The sequence below is a fragment of the Schistocerca piceifrons genome, chromosome 1 (assembly GCF_021461385.2).
Source record: "Schistocerca piceifrons isolate TAMUIC-IGC-003096 chromosome 1, iqSchPice1.1, whole genome shotgun sequence".
Classification (NCBI taxonomy): Eukaryota; Metazoa; Arthropoda; class Insecta; order Orthoptera; family Acrididae; genus Schistocerca; species Schistocerca piceifrons.
In genome coordinates, this window is record NC_060138.1 from 536,588,330 (window position 1) to 536,605,274 (window position 16,945).

The 16,945-nt window shown below is 38.7% G+C and overlaps 1 protein-coding gene across 1 annotated transcript in view; it reads left to right on the forward strand.

Annotated features, from left to right (window-relative positions):
* The window catches only part of LOC124747236 (esterase FE4-like), a 95,573-nt gene extending 91,091 nt beyond the window's left edge, over nt 1-4,482 (forward strand). The window contains exon 6 of the mRNA XM_047248950.1: nt 4,283-4,482. Within this exon, the coding sequence (XP_047104906.1) occupies nt 4,283-4,482 (200 nt within the window). The remainder of the gene's footprint in view (nt 1-4,282) is intronic.
* Nucleotides 4,483-16,945: the final 12,463 nt, after the last annotated feature.

The window sequence follows — 16,945 nt, forward strand, 5'->3', positions numbered from 1 at the left end:
CCTTTTTTGGATGTTGTTGTTCCCCATAAAGGTGATGGCACATTAGGACATGCCGTATATCGGAAATCAACACACACAAATCTATATCGTCATGCTGCCATCACCCTTCACAGACCAGAGGTGTCCTTAAGACCTTAGTGCATCGGGTGCACTGTATATCCAATAAAGACAATTTGCAAGAAGAGCTCACATACCTCAAGAGCATTTTTAAATGGAATGGATTTTATGCACAACAAATTCGTAGAGCATTCGATGCAAAACCTAAAATGCAGGTATGTAATGGGGAAGAAGATAGTAATTCCTTCAGATCAAGTGTGTTTTTGCCCTATGTGGGTGGTGTTCTTGAGAAACACTGTGTTAAGGTGATCTTCCGGCCCCACATGAAGATTGCAGCTCTGTGAAGGACGATTTATAGCTTCGTAAAGCTGGTGTGTATCAGATTCCTTGCGGAAATTGTGAGAAGTCGTACATAGGTCAAACAACATGCACCATTCATGAGAGGCGTGTGGAGCATCAAAAATACACACGCTTATTACAGCCAAACAAGTCAGCTGTGGCCGAACATTGCATTGATACAGGGCATTCCATGAATTACAGTGATGCGAACATTTTAACATGCACTTCTTCTTTTTGGGAATCTGTCTTCAAGGGAGCTACAGAGATTAGAGTAGCTAATAATTTAATAAATAGAGATAATGGTTTTAATTTGGACAAAGCATGGAATCGGGCTCTTGGGGTAATTAAACTGCAGAGAAGTCGTCATGGTGTCACTGCCGCTGATCATACATTGATAAGCGAATCGAAAGTCCGTACGCCTTCGCCACAGGCAGTGCATGTGTAAACGAATTTCTCTGCTGCTGACCAGCATGTGTGGCCCGCATGCGCAGTACCACCGCGGTGGAGCATATAAGGCTGCGCTTGGCACCTTGTCATCAGTCTTGTGATTCACTCTGAGGATGGCTGGACGATACGCGGCTGAAATATCAGTGGAGGAAATTTTATTTGTGCGGCTGCAAGCCCCAAATTTAATGGACTATTGCAACAATTGTGTAATGTTAACAATTAAGTGTCTTACATATCGTCTGGCTGATTATTTCATTTGTAGAATAGTGAATGTAAATAAAGGAAAAATGACAGAAATATGAGCATAATTGCATAGCACTGATGTAATACTATGAAGGAACATAAGAAATTAAAGATTAACTATGAAAAATGAAATATACAAGTGTATTATGATGCTTATTAAACAAGAGTATCATATTGTTCTTTAACAATTCTCAGTCTGTTACATTACAATGTCCATTTGATATAACAGCCTCATGGTAGCCTAATGAGGTATTTGGCTTAACAAAATGTGTTCATAGAAACAACAAAACACAGAGAAGATCCAATACTCCATTAGTGACTGAATAATGTTACTGCTTGATGATAGCGGACAGACAGCACAATGTGGACCAACACATGAGACAAAATTGCAAACATCTACCAAAACACAAGATAATGCACTTGATGATTCTTAGAAGAGACATCCAGTAGTGTGGGAGGGACAGAGAGAGAAAGCAGTAAGGGAGGGAAGGTGGGGGAGGGCGGGAGAGGGGGAGAGAGAGAGAGAGAAAAGTAATTTTCCTCTTTTCTATGTTGGGATTTAGAAGTAAGATATATGAATTAATTAATGTACCCAGAACATAAAGAAGACTTATTTTGGTGATGATTACATGACAGTTATTGGAATCCTCAGCAAACAAACGTTATTACGAATCTATCGGAAATGTGGTGGTCAACGTCAAGGTAAGTGGCTTGTTGAACTAAAGAACATTATGTGAAATGGCATTCAGAGAATGTCTTAAGATCTTGAAAGGAAAAAGATCAAGAATGTGTCCTTATTTTGGGAGCCAGATTATGAGAAGATCAGAAACGAAACTTTATAGAGGTGCTTTTTCACAAAATGAAGAAAACTGTTACAGTAGTTGAATCAACAATATTTTATTGCTGATGACTGGTTTTGGTGTTGTATAATTCCATCTTTTGGCATACACTGTAACTATGGAAACAATATGTCACAACTATGGAGAAGCAGTCATTCAACTATGAGGATGTAACATCAGACTGATCACTGGGCATTGCACATATAAAATGTAAGTGTTTCAAAAGGTAATTCCTGACACTGTTTGTCCTGGATTTAACAATTATGAAATGATTTATGTTGAAATGAATTTATTGCATCTCTTTGGTACATTTTGTCGTTAGTTTTAGCTAAATTGGTGAAACTGTTTGACAAAGAAATTCAACTCTTACCAACGTGTACCCACTTACACTTTTTGTAACAAATTCACTATACTTGCTTTGGTGCTCTCTGTAACTGGTATCTCTTCTCTAAGCCATTGTAACATGCTGAACACAGTCAGTGATGGGAGGATAGCTCCAACAATGTGGCCCACACATTATGTAATGTTCAAATTTGCCACTTTTGAAATATTAAAGGTTTAATGACAGTTAAGGTTTCACCAACTGTTTTTTGCATGAGGGTAAAGGCACGTTAATACTGCATATGGTTATAGCTCTTTTTATTCAACTTAAGTTTACTTAAAGTTGACAAAATGATTAGCAATCATTTATTGTTAACAAAGTATGTCAACATAACAGTCACAAGATTATTAATAGATCTCGTGGCAGAATAATTTCAAAAGAATAACACATTTTGTATGTCGAGCAGAAAACATCACAATTAAATATAATTGAACAGTGAAGAAGATTTGCACTAGTTAACACTGTCTCTACTGGAACAAATGAATCTTTACAGATTAGTTACACATAGATGATAAGCATTTACTTCCCAACCATAGAATGGTGATTCTGGGGAGGGGTATGCTAGTTAAAGACTGGCATAACAACATATTATGATTTTGGCAACCCATAATGTTTTGAAAATTAGCTAGGTTAGATTTAGTTACTTTTATTGAAGCATAAGACTTAGATGTTATTCAGTTTATGAAAAATGTTGACAGTTAGTAAATTATAAAAGTATACAGAACACTGTTATGTTTTTGCATTTGGAATGAAGATAATTTTATGTAATGACAAATTGTTCCAAATCTCAATTAGTGAAATAATTAATGAGAGGTATCGTCTGAATCAGAAAAAATGTAACAACAGAAGTACAGTGTTACAAATCAGAATCTTGCAAGCACTGAGGCAAGTCTGAATCAGAAAAAATGTAACAACAGAAGTACAGTGTTACAAATCAGAATCTTGCAAGCACTGAGGCAAAATAGGCAACTGAAATGATGAGGGCCTGAACTTTCAGTTTCAGTTATTTCATAAGTTAATTGGTTTCAGGTATTTTAAAGTATGTTCTCAGAAAGAGTGAAATGTCTGCTTTTTCCTTTCAGCTCAAAAAGGTTTTCCATTTGGTACTATATTAGAATTTACTGTTGGCTACAGCTTTTGATTAAGTGGTTCTCTCATAAAATTAATGGCATTATTGACATCAAGAAGGTCAGCAGAATCAACAGGGCAATGAATTTAAGTGAGACTTTGATTAAATAACACTCTGGCATATAAATGTACATTTTACACATTACTTTTGCAACTGTATTGAAAACAGAAGGAAAAATCAGAAAAGAATTTAGTATTCATAGGTGTAGAAAATGTAACAGATGGAGGTGTTCAGCATGTTATGCCTCATGATGTGCACAAGGTGCAGAGCTGGTTTCCCCCATATGCATGCATGAAATTATATCGGACTATGCAGAGTTTCTCTTCTGCCTTCCTGCCACTAGCACTGTAGAAAAATATGTGGACCAGTGACAAAACACAACTTGCTGTAGACACTGTGGAAGCAGTGCCAGTGCACAGAGTAAATTATGATTAAAATTATGCTGATTTTTTTTCAAATGCTGTTGAAGAATACAGAAATGCTGAAGAAAATAAACTGCACTGATACATACAGTTGGTCTATTCACATTCCTTCAGCTTAGAAGATACTAATAAAGAATACATTAATGTACTTTTGTAACACATTAAACTGATGTTTTGTATTTACTACATTTAATTAAGTTTTTTTGTTATTATTTTCTTTTTTTAAATATCATAATTTGTAATGTGCTTGAATATTTGGGTCAAAAACATATGGTCACCACACCATAACTGTTTACTTGGGTGTTGCAGCTGCAGTGAGAAATTGTTTGTCAGCTACACGTTTCTGTTTTATTTGTTATTTCAAGTATATGAAGCATTGTGTGTACACTTCAATCTATCTACAAGAATTATGTGCTTTGCATAGGTTTGTTTGTCAGAGGCATATCAACAAGTGGCACAACATTGTGCGCTTGGGCAAATGCAGAGGGAATGAGAGAAAAAGCATTCCGACTTGGAGCAGCAGTAGGTTGTGATACTGATTCATCTACTATGCTTATTAGATGCCTAAGGAATCGACCTGCAGGTCAACTGGTTGAGAAGGTGCTCCTATTTCAGGTACAGTAGTTGTTTGGCCTTTATATTACATTTGATTAAATATTGAGTTCTGTAGATTTCTTTTTTTAATCACGGTTCAATAGATAAATTATATAATATAGGCAAATTCTCATTTTTGTGGTAGATATGAATGTTATTCAAGTTATAGCAATATTATGAAAAGGAAAGTTGGTATCACCATATAGCGGAGATTCTGAGTCACAGACAGGCACAACAAAAAGACTGTCACAGAAATAGCTTCCAGCCAGTAAGGCCTTCGTCAAAAATAGATCACAACACACACACACACACACACACACACACACACACACACACACACACACACACACACACACATATGCAAACGCAACCCACACATTTGACTGCAGTCTCAGGCAATTAAAACCACACTGTGAGCAGCAGCACCAGTGCATGATGGGAGTGGTGACTAAATGGTGGTAAAGAGGAGTCTAGGGTAGGGAGGGGGAGGGAGGGGTAGCAGAAAAGGAGAGAAATAAAAATACCGGGTGTGATGTGATGGTGGAATGAGGGCTGTGTAGTGCTGGAATGGGAACAGGGAAGGCCCTGGAAGGGTGAGGAGAGAAGGTTGTGGTCAGGAGGGTTACAGGATTGTCAGATGTATTGCAGGGAAAATTTCCACCTGTACAATTCAGAAAAGCTGGTGTTGTTGGGGAGGATCCATATGGTACAGGCTGTGAAGTAGTCACTGAAATGAAGGATGTCATGTTTGGCAGCATGCTCAGCAACAGGATGGTCCACTTGTTTCTTGGCCTCAGTTTGTCAGTGGTCATTCATGCAGACATACAGCTTGTTGGTTGTTATGCCTACATAGAATGCAGCACAGTGATTGCAGCTTAGCTTGTAGATCACATGACTTGTTTCACACGTAGCCCTGCCTTTGATGGGATAGGTGATGTTTGTGATCTGACTGGGTATATGATGGTTGGAGGATGTGTGTGGCAGGTCTTGCATCTAGGTCTATTACAGGGGTATGAGCTGTGACATAAGGGATTGGGAGCAAGGGTTGGGTAGTATAACGACTCCATTTCTTACTAGGCTAATTACTGTTTAGCTCTACAGGGCCATTATACTGAAATGTTTCCCCACACCACCTAGTATTGTCTTTCTATTTGTGTGAGTAACTGTATGTTCACTGTTGTGGGTAAATACATACAGCGTACACAGGGCGGTGTGTGAAACTGATGGCGATTACACGCTTCCGCTGTTGTAGAAATCTGCTCCAGATGCTGCAGATACCGTGTTGAGCTGAAAGTGGTAACCAAAATACGGAGAAATATTCTTCGGGGGTCTGTTGCATAGCAATCAGATTGCTTTCAGTTCTGAGAAATGTCCAGTTACTATTGTGGATTTGAATGATCCATGAAGTGACTTCTTTTCCGAAGAAAACATCGAACTATTTCACTAGAACTGAACGCTCCCGTCGGAACTGTTCTCAACTGGTGTTTACTAGTAAATCACAATAGCAGTACATCGCTGGGTGTATAATAAGACGTACCTTCTTGAAATGAACAATATTTTATTGTTCTATTAACTGATTTCCTTCCATATGCACTTATATTTTACAATGTGAATCAAAAACTCGCAATGGCGTCGATTTTTTTACATCACAAGAATGGCTCTCCTCTACTAAAATTACTCTTAACCAGAACAAACAAAACTATATCCTAAGAATAATTATGTGAGCGCTGTCCGCCACAGAGTAATAAACAATATCTTTGTCTCTCTCTCTCGCACTGTCACAGCAAGTTACGCTGCATGATACGTCATATATGCCCCTCTTGTGGATGAACGTTTTTTGGGCAAAAACAAACACGAGCGTTCACACAACACTATATCGGTGATTGTTTATGACGCTGTATTAAAGTCCACTAGAGTATTAATGTCCACTGTATTTCTTATGATATTTTGGTATTAGTGAATGACTATCTAAATGTAAATTATAGATTTGGGTGCATATACTGCTGACAAAGCCTGTGCTGAATTCCTGATGCAGCATATATGCATAGCTTACATGCCTGCTTTTATTCATTTGTCGAGGATGGCATGAGATGTGATCAGAAACCTTTTTCATCATCACTCAAAGCTTCTGTCACTCGCCTTGGGATGTCTCAAACGGATAATCTAGCCATTCGGCCAAGCCCCACAAAGGAAAACCAAGGAAAACCTCGGGGTAGATTTACCATCCTCGTATTTCTCATTTGCAAAGAAAATTAATTGAATTACAATGGAAAATAAAAAAAATATTTACAATATGGATTTTTTTTAAATGAATTTAAACACTGTTCACAAAAGAAACACAACACTGTTAATCTTCTGTGTCTTGAGGTGAACCGTCGACGCGTTGGTTTACGTCCATCTACGATTCCCTTCTATCAGTCATCTCCGGGTAACTGATTGAATTCTATTCCCATTTCACCGTCTCCTCGTGGGTATTATGGTTTTCCGCATATGGTTAACATGAAAATAAGAGTCAGTGTAAGTTCCGTGGAAAAGGTGTTTGATCTATGCTGAGCTGAAATAGAATCTAATCTAAAGTTCTTTCTAATTCTCTGTCCTGAATTCGAAATATTCGGAAGTCGTAAGGTGTTCTTCATTTCTATCAACAACCCTAGAATGCACTATACACAAATCCAACTGGAGCTGCCGTGTCAACTTATGCTCGTCATCCTTCAGATGGACTTTAACACTTGTTGATGGGCTTACAACTGAAAGGCATTCGCTCAGTTGGTAACTTCGCGAGCAACAATTGATATAACATAATTTACATACACAGGTATGTTACAACAATAGTACAATTCTAAAGACAATGTTCATCACAAAAGATTGAAACAAAGTAATAGGCGTCCTTTTAAAACTGAGAACGGGTTACCCCTTCCGAACAGCATGACTTCAGCTCAGCGAGTAACAAAGCAAATACAAACATACATTGAGATTGTTAAATTGACATAAGAAAAAATATCTTGCCATAGACCAGATTCATTTGAGTCACTAACCCATGGTCATTATGCATTGTGAAACCTGATTGAAGTTACTATCAACTAAATAAAAATTTTTTTAAAAGAAATCATTCATACTATAGCTAAATTCTCTGCATACTGAAAAGAAAACTTATCCTTACAGTGGAAAACCTATACATAATGTCTGCATATCTCTCGTACAGTATGCCTGAAAAGAAAAACTAACTACTAAATTGCAAAAAAAAAAGAAACTATCCTAAGTATGATTCATAGGTTTAATGAAAATTCTCTAATCAATATTATTTGATAAGAATAGTATTTTCAATATTCAGAATCTTCAGTCATCATGAAATTGCTTTAACAAGTGATGAGGATACATTCCTTTCACCTTTCCATTCTTCACATCCTTCAAAACATAAGTTCCTGGATGGGGTATTTTGGTAATCACAAATGGTCCTTGATACAATAATTGCCATTTTGTGTTCTTCCTCTGTATAAGTGAAGCCTTAGGATGAGTTTTTACTAAAACTTGGTCTTTCACTTTATATGTTTTTATTTTTCCAAGTCGATTGTCAAAATATATTTTCCTTTTTCTTGCCTTGTCCATTATATTAAGTAAGGATTGTCGTACTTTATTTTGTAGGTCTATTTTGTTAATAGCTACTTTAGGAATTGGTCGAATCCAGTCATTCTGTTCCTGCTTTCCAAACATCAGTTCGAATGGGGTGTATTCTGTCGTAGTATGTGGCATATTGTTTACAATTTCCTGAAAATCATGAAGATAATCGATCCATTTGGGTTGCTGGTTGTGGCAATATGTTCTCATGAACCGGTTTAATTCACGAAAAATTCGTTCCACGGGATTCGCCGAAGGGTGGTACACTGATGTTAGAATTTGTTTTATACCACAACTGGCTAATGTTTGCCTCCAACGAAATCCAGTGAACATTGACCCATTGTCAGAAAGAATAGCTTCTGGTTTGCCTACTTTGACTATATAATCTTTGACCAGCTTCTTGGCTATGGATGCAGCAGTAGCTGATTTTAATGGATAAAGTTTGACATACTTAGTGAATATATCAAGAAAAGCTACAATATATTTGCATCCTCCCCTTGATGATGGTAGAGGACCACAGACGTCGACCGAAATGATTGACAGCGGTTTAGTGGGTATAATAGGATGTAGGAAATCTTTCACACAAAAATTTCCTGGTTTGGCTAGCTGACAAATTTTACATTTCCTTAACTGTCTGTGCACTTTCCTGCGAATGTTTGGGAAGTAGCAATATGCTTGAATCTTCCGAGCACACTTTAATACTCCAAAATGTCCCCAAGTTATGTGCGTGTGCAAAATTAAGTCATTCTCATTCTTCTCGGGAATACACACCTTCCAATTATCTGAATCAAGATGCTCTTTGAAAAATAAGACATCGTCCTCAACTTTGTACAGTCTCTTCAGATCATCGTTTCCAGGCTTTGCTAAAGTTTCCTTTATTGAATGCCAACGAGGATCTTCATTCTGTAGTTTTTCCATGTTCTTACACATGTCAAGATAATGTTTCTTATATATTCTATCAATCGTTATAAGAACATTAAATTCGGACGGATTGCCGGTGATGTTGATAGTTGACAAATCTCCATCTGGCATTCTAGACAGTGCATCAGCGATGAAATTATCCTGTCCGCTTAGGTATTTAATTTCAAATTGAAACTCTTGGAGTGAGAGCGTCCATCTTGCTAATCTTGGATGTAATAATTTACATGTTTGCAAAAAACTTAACGCTTTGTGGTCACAGTATACTGTTGTCTTTGCTCCATATAGGTAATAGTAAAATTTCTTAAATGACCAGACTACGGCCAAGGCTTCCCTTTCGGTAGTCGTATATGTTCTTTCACAAGCAGTTAAGAGTCGGCTAGCAAAAGCTATTGGACAGAAAGTTGATTTCCTATCTATAATCTTTACTTGGAAGAGGCATGAACCTATTCCAATTTCTGAAGCATCTGCCATTAAACCGAATTCTTGGCTCATATCCGGATGATATAATATTTGTGAATTGACTAAGGCATGTTTTATTGCTTCAAATGCATTCTGACATTGTTGCGTCCACACCCACGGAGTATTTTTGCGCAACAAGCTGTACAACGGTTCTGCATTAATAGAGTGGTCGTGAATGAAACGCCTGAAAAAAGAGACAACTCCGAGGAAGCCCTTTAACTGTCTTTTTGTTGTTGGAACTGCAAAGTTTTTGATTGCCTTTAATTTCTCGGAGTCCGGTAAGATGCCTTTTTCATTTATAAGATGACCCAAAAATTTGATTTTATCTCGAGCAAAATGGGACTTTTGCAGATTTGCGGTTATGCCTGCTTCCTTGAAACGTTCTAACACTCTTCTCAATAAATCAACGTGCTCCTCCCATGTGCTCGTAGCTATGAGCATGTCGTCCACAAATAAAGTTAAATTGCTTCAAAGTGCAGGTCCCAATGCATGATCTAGAGCATTTATAAAAACTCCTGAGCTCACGTTTAGCCCAAAAGGTAAAACCTTAAATTGATAGCTTCTACCTGCATGTAAAAATGCGGTGTACTTTTTTGATGGTTCGTCTAGAGCCACCTGCCAAAATGAACTTCTCAAATCAATATTTGTTAAGTATTTCATCCCCTCGAACCTTTGAATTAGCTCATCGATGTTTTCCGGGTGAGTTCGCACGGGTATGATAATCTTATTTATCTGCCGTGCGTCTAGCACGAGACGAACTTTTCCTCCCTTTTTCGAGACAACATGAAGCGGACTACAGTATGGACTCGTCGAAGGTTCGATCAGATCCCATTCAAGCATCTGGTGGATTTCCGCATCAACTGCCTTTCGTTGGTGCCACGGTACTGAATAAAAAATACGGCAGAAAACTTGGTGTGGTATCACATCTAAATGGCATGTGTATCCCTTGATTACACCAGGTCTTTCTTGAAAGACTTCATGATATTCCTGTAGAAGATCATATAATTGCTTTCTTTGATGTTGTTGCAAATATTCAGGTTCTTGTACCTTTTCATATACCATATCTTCAGGGTTTAAAACTGGTTGCAAGTAATTAATTTTGTAATACCTTACAGGTTTGCTATGTATCCACTTTATTTGCAGCTTTCGTCCATGACAATACTTTCCATGGGTACTATATTCCCTGAGAAGATTCACTTGATGTTTCTGATCCATTGTTGTAAAACTGGCACGGCCTAGAGAAAAATCGATATGCCAATTTCTCTCTCTAAATTCATCTATACCCAGGATACAGTCCTCAACCAATTTTTTTATTACAAGGAACGTGCAATTTATAGCTACATTTCCTATATCTAACTGGAGTTGAGTCTGCACTTTAACCTGAGAAGACTTATGACCAGTAGGACCTACAATTCTACAACATTGAACAGGAAAAATCGGTGGATCTGCTTTCTGAAGTATTCTTTGAAATAACTTCTCAGAAATGACATTTACTGCTGCTCCTGTATCTAAAGTAACATGCACAGTAATGCCTTCAATCGCCGCCTGAATTTTTGCAACAGGTACAGTGATATGTTCCTCTTGACAAGGCATCATATCCTGCTGAAGTTCTTCTATTAATAATCTGCCTTCATTGAACCGGAAAAATTTGACGCTCGAATTTTCGCCCCTGAAAACTTCCTCGACTGCACCGTCGGGGCTTCTGACAGTCGAGTTTAGTTTGACGATTGTCCATTATTAGTAGATGTCTGCTCCGTTACGTCGGTTATTATTGGTGGTTGATTTCTCCATTCATTTGCATTATCATTTGGTACCCAACCTGAAGTTTGTGGTTGGTTGTGATATTCATGGGTTGGTTGCTGATATCGGCGTTTTTGCTGATAATTCCCTTCTTGATAGTATCCTTTCCTCTTCTTATTATTCTTCCTCCATTTCCGTTTATATGTTTGTTCACATTGTTGGTCATGATTACACTTGTCGGGATTTTCGTTACCAAATTTCACGTTTTTCTGGAAATAATTCACCTGTGGGTTTGGTGAATTGTGTGCAAAAGGTTTGTTTCCATACTGTTTGTTGTTACTATTGTATTTGTTAGGTTGGTAACTTGGTTGGTTATAGCGCATACGAGATTCTTCGAACAGAATGTCTATTGAATCCAATGTGGCTAGAAAATCTTCCACATGTTGTTCAGGCACATGTAGAAGTTTTTCCTTAACTTCAAGTGGAAGTTTGCCCTTTAATATTCGAATGATATCCTGCGTCGGGATTGGTTCATTCCAGTATTTACTTTTATTTATATACTTCTCGAAATACTTTCTTAAAGATCCATTTTTGAAAGAAAAAGGTTGTGGGTCAAAAACTTCCTTACGTAGTCTTTCTTGTACACCTTTATTCCAGTATTTGTGCAAGAAAGCGCGTTCAAATTGGTCATAATCTTGACACCAATCAGATGCTTCTGACGCCCACATCGATCCATCTCCATGTATGAATCTTGCAACGTACATAATTTTTTGTTGCTCAGTCCACATTCGCGGCAATATCCCTTTAAATTGCTTGATAAATACCACGGGATTGATCGACTTCCTTTCGGGAATAAATATCTGGAATTGACGATATTTAAGCATTTTTTCTTCATTCATAGTCACAGGTGTATTCTGGTGGCTACTACGCGGTGAATGATAATCTCGATAATTTGTTTCTGGTTGATTACTTAAATATGCACCAATACATGGATATTGTTGCATGGATTCGGTTTCACTGGATTCATCAGGAATAATGTCTGCTTTTGATAAACTGCAAGTAGTATGTGCCCCTCTAGTATTAACTAGACCCTGCTGGCATGCTTTTAATGTATTTTCTATCTTTGCTTTCCAAGCAGGAAATTCATCTCCTATATTCTCCTTAATCTCTTTAACTTCTGCTTTAAGTTGTTCTTGTGCAGCTTCGTTGTTAACTTGCACGTTAGAAACCGTTTCTTTCAAGGTTTTGTCAACATAATTTCGCACTGTCTCGGTTTGCTCTTTCGCCCAATCTTCAATGTCCTTAGAAAATGCGATCTTATGTTCATTGAAAAGTTTCTCTATGTGTTTCTCGCCTTCGAGACTGAGAGTGTCTATCCTCCGAGTAAGCTCAATGACAGCTTGCTCGTTATCGTGCTTAATTGTATTCACGTCTTGCGCAATAGTGTTCTGTACATGAATAACTTCCTGCACTTGATGATTTAGTGTATCTTGACGACATAAGATGTCTTTGTATTTGTTTGTTAATTCCTGATACTGTTGTTCTTGTGTAACTATGAGTTGTGCCTGACTGGTAATCAAGTGACTCTGCTTTGTTTCCAAACTCTGGAATTTTTCAGTAATCTTATCATTTATTTCTTTTAGTTTATTAGATTGCTCCTGAGCCAAATTAAATTGCGCACTCTCCAATGCCTGGAATCTACGATTCATGTCGTTTGCAAACGTGGATTGGGCCGTTGCAAGATTAGATTGCGATGTTTCCAATGCTTTAATCCCTTGTGTTATGACAGTCAAACTTGACATCAGCTGGGATAACAAATCGGTATTCTCAGCAATTGGCGATTGCACTGGGCTTAATGAGGATTGTACCGACACAATTTTTGGTATAGTCATTTCGTTTTCGCACGCGTCTGTGTCAGAGATGAAATTCATGTTGTTTGTTGGTTGCTGCATATTTCTCTGGACTTCTTTCGACATATGAATGTCGGAACTAGCAACCGTTTGTGTCGACGGCATGAGCGCATTAATTATTGCTGGTTGCTCAGCCGTAATCGACATATCGCTAACTACGGCAGTATTAAATTCTGTGGCACTAGTTGACAATGCATTCACACTATTTAATTCATTTTGTGGCATTGTGATGCGTGCTTGCTTATTGGCTTTAAACATAGATCTCGTTATCACCATGTAAATGAGCAATTGACAGTTTCTCCTCTAAATAAGTCCCACAAAAGTGACTATTAAACTTTTACACACGCAAAAACGTTAATGTCCTAATGCTGTTAATGTACACTTTACAATGTGACACAAAAACAGTGCATAGATAACACATAAAATGTTGTCTTACTATATCTACTGAAATACTGGAATTCTAGTAAAAGTAATATAGCAACTCTATTTATACTTAGAAAATTTCTACATGAGGGGTCACTACAATGCATAAATGCTCAAGAAAGCTAGTAATTCAAATGTTCTGGCCTTTTTGAAGTTTCTGCTCGGCTGCTGGGACGGCGCACTCGTTCTCTTCACAAGATACTCCCGCACGTTAGCGTTAGCATGAAACATACAAAGGACCATAATGTAGTTACTCTATAAGACTAGACATATATACACACAATGAAACATTACTTACTAAATTACTAACATATTTGTATTGCAGGTTCACTATGAGTGTTGTATCAGGATCGTGTCCTGTCATGGTCGCCATTTATAACGACTCCATTTCTTACTAGGCTAATTACTGTATAGCTCTACAGGGCCATTATACTGAAATGTTTCCCCACACCACCTAGTATTGTCTTTCTATTTGTGTGAGTAACTGTATGTTCACTGTTGTGGGTAAATACATACAGCGTACACAGGGCGGTGTGTGAAACTGATGGCGATTACACGCTTCCGCTGTTGTAGAAATCTGCTCCAGATGCTGCAGATATCGTGTTGAGCTGAAAGTGGTAACCAAAATACGGAGAAATATTCTTCGGGGGTCTGTTGCATAGCAATCAGATTGCTTTCAGTTCTGAGAAATGTCCAGTTACTATTGTGGATTTGAATGATCCATGAAGTGACTTCTTTTCCGAAGAAAACATCGAACTATTTCACTAGAACTGAACGCTCCCGTCGGAACTGTTCTCAACTGGTGTTTATTAGTAAATCACAATAGCAGTACATCGCTGGGTGTATAATAAGACGTACCTTCTTGAAATGAACAATATTTTATTGTTCTATTAACTGATTTCCTTCCATATGCACTTATATTTTACAATGTGAATCAAAAACTCGCAATGGCATCGATTTTTTTACATCACAAGAATGGCTCTCCTCTACTAAAATTACTCTTAACCAGAACAAACAAAACTATATCCTAAGAATAATTATGTGAGCGCTGTCCGCCACAGAGTAATAAACAATATCTTTGTCTCTCTCTCGCACTGTCACAGCAAGTTACGCTGCATGATACGTCATATGCACCAGTGCATGATGGGAGTGGTGACTAAATGGTGGTAAAGAGGAGTCTAGGGTAGGGAGGGGGAGGGAGGGGTAGCAGAAAAGGAGAGAAATAAAAATACCGGGTGTGATGTGATGGTGGAATGAGGGCTGTGTAGTGCTGGAATGGGAACAGGGAAGGCCCTGGAAGGGTGAGGAGAGAAGGTTGTGGTCAGGAGGGTTACAGGATTGTCAGATGTATTGCAGGGAAAATTTCCACCTGTACAATTCAGAAAAGCTGGTGTTGTTGGGGAGGATCCATATGGTACAGGCTGTGAAGTAGTCACTGAAATGAAGGATGTCATGTTTGGCAGCATGCTCAGCAACAGGATGGTCCACTTGTTTCTTGGCCTCAGTTTGTCAGTGGTCATTCATGCAGACATACAGCTTGTTGGTTGTTATGCCCACATAGAATGCAGCACAGTGATTGCAGCTTAGCTTGTAGATCACATGACTTGTTTCACACGTAGCCCTGCCTTTGATGGGATAGGTGATGTTTGTGATCTGACTGGGTATATGATGGTTGGAGGATGTGTGTGGCAGGTCTTGCATCTAGGTCTATTACAGGGGTATGAGCTGTGACATAAGGGATTGGGAGCAAGGGTTGGGTAGGGATGGATGAGCATATTGTGTAAATTCTTTGGACAGTGGAATACCACTGTGGGAGGGGTGAGAAGGATGGTGGGCAGGAGATTTCTCATTTCAGGCCACGACAAGAGGTAGTCAAAACCCTGGTGGAGAATGTAATTCAGTTGCTCCACTCATGGGTGGTACTAAGTTATGAGCGGAATGCTCCTCTGTGGCCGGACGGTGGGACTTTGGGAGGTAATGGGAGTCTGGAAAGATTTGTTCTTGTACAAGGTTGGGAGGATAATTACAGTCTTTGAAGGCTTCGGTGAGACCCTCGCCATATTTAGAGAGGGACCACTTGTCACTGCTGATGCAATGACCATGGGTGGCTAGGCTGTATGGAAGGGACTTCTTGGTATGGAACGGGTGGCAGCCGTTGAATTGGAGGTATTGCTGGTGGTTAGTAGGTTTGAAATGGATGGAGGTGCTGATGTACCCATCTTTGAGGTGGAGGTCAACATCAAGGAAGGTGGGTTGTTGATTTACTCCAATCAACAAGTTAAAGCAAATGGGGGGAGGAGTTGTTGAGGTTCTATAGGAATATGGACAGGGTGTCCTTGCTGTCAATCCAGATCACAAAGATATCATCAATGAATCTGAACCAGGTGAGGGGTTTAGGATTCTGGGTGTTTAGAAAATATTTCTCTTAGATGGCTCATGAATAGGTTGGCATAGGATGATGCCATGTGAGTGCCCATAGCCGTACACATGGTTTGTTTGTAGGTGTTGCCTTCAAAGGAGAAGTAATTGTGGGTGAGGATATAGTTAGTCATTGACTATAGGAAGGAGGTTGTTGGTTTGGAATCCATCGGACATTGGGAAAGTTAGTGTTCAATAGTGGTAATGCTGTGAGCATTAGGGAAGTTATTGTAAAGGGAGGTAGCATCAATAGTGACAAGCAGAGCACTGTGTGATAAAGGGACAGGAACTGAGGAGAGTCAATGGAGGAAATGGTTGGTATCTTTTATATAGGGGGGTAAGTTATGGGCAATAGTTTGAAGATCTTGGTCTATGAGATCAGAGATTCTCTCAGTGGAGGACACTGTAACCGGCCACAATGGGGCGTCCTGGGTGGTTGCGTTTATGGACTTTAGGGAGCATGTAGAAGGTAGAAGTGCAGTGAGTGGTAAGGATGAGCAGAGAGATGGACTCTGGGGAGAGATTCTGGGATGGGCCTAAGGATTTTAGGAGTGACTGGAGATCCTGCTGGATTTCTAAATTGCGGTCACTGTGGCAAGGTTTTCGGGTGGAAGTATCTGACAGCTGGCAGAGTCCTTCTGCCAGGTAATCCTTGTGGTTCAAAACAACAGTGGTGGAGCCTTTTATTAAAGTTATAATTTATGTTTTGTGAATGGCTTTGTACCACTTGTAATCCTTTCATTGTGTAATTTGAGTAGAAAATGATTCCATATTTTTTACATCTCTTTGTATTGAGTTTTACATGGAAATATATGTAGAGTGCTGTCTACAATAATGGCACTTATTTACTTGTGAGATATGGGTCCATACTGGGTGTTTCACAATTCATGTTGCACACTTCTAGAGGTTGTAGAGTTTTACTGGGGAACCTATGTCCAGAAATGGTTCATTTCCATTTTACAAGGAAGACAAAATGTACAGATTTCAGTCCTATTTACTTTGATATT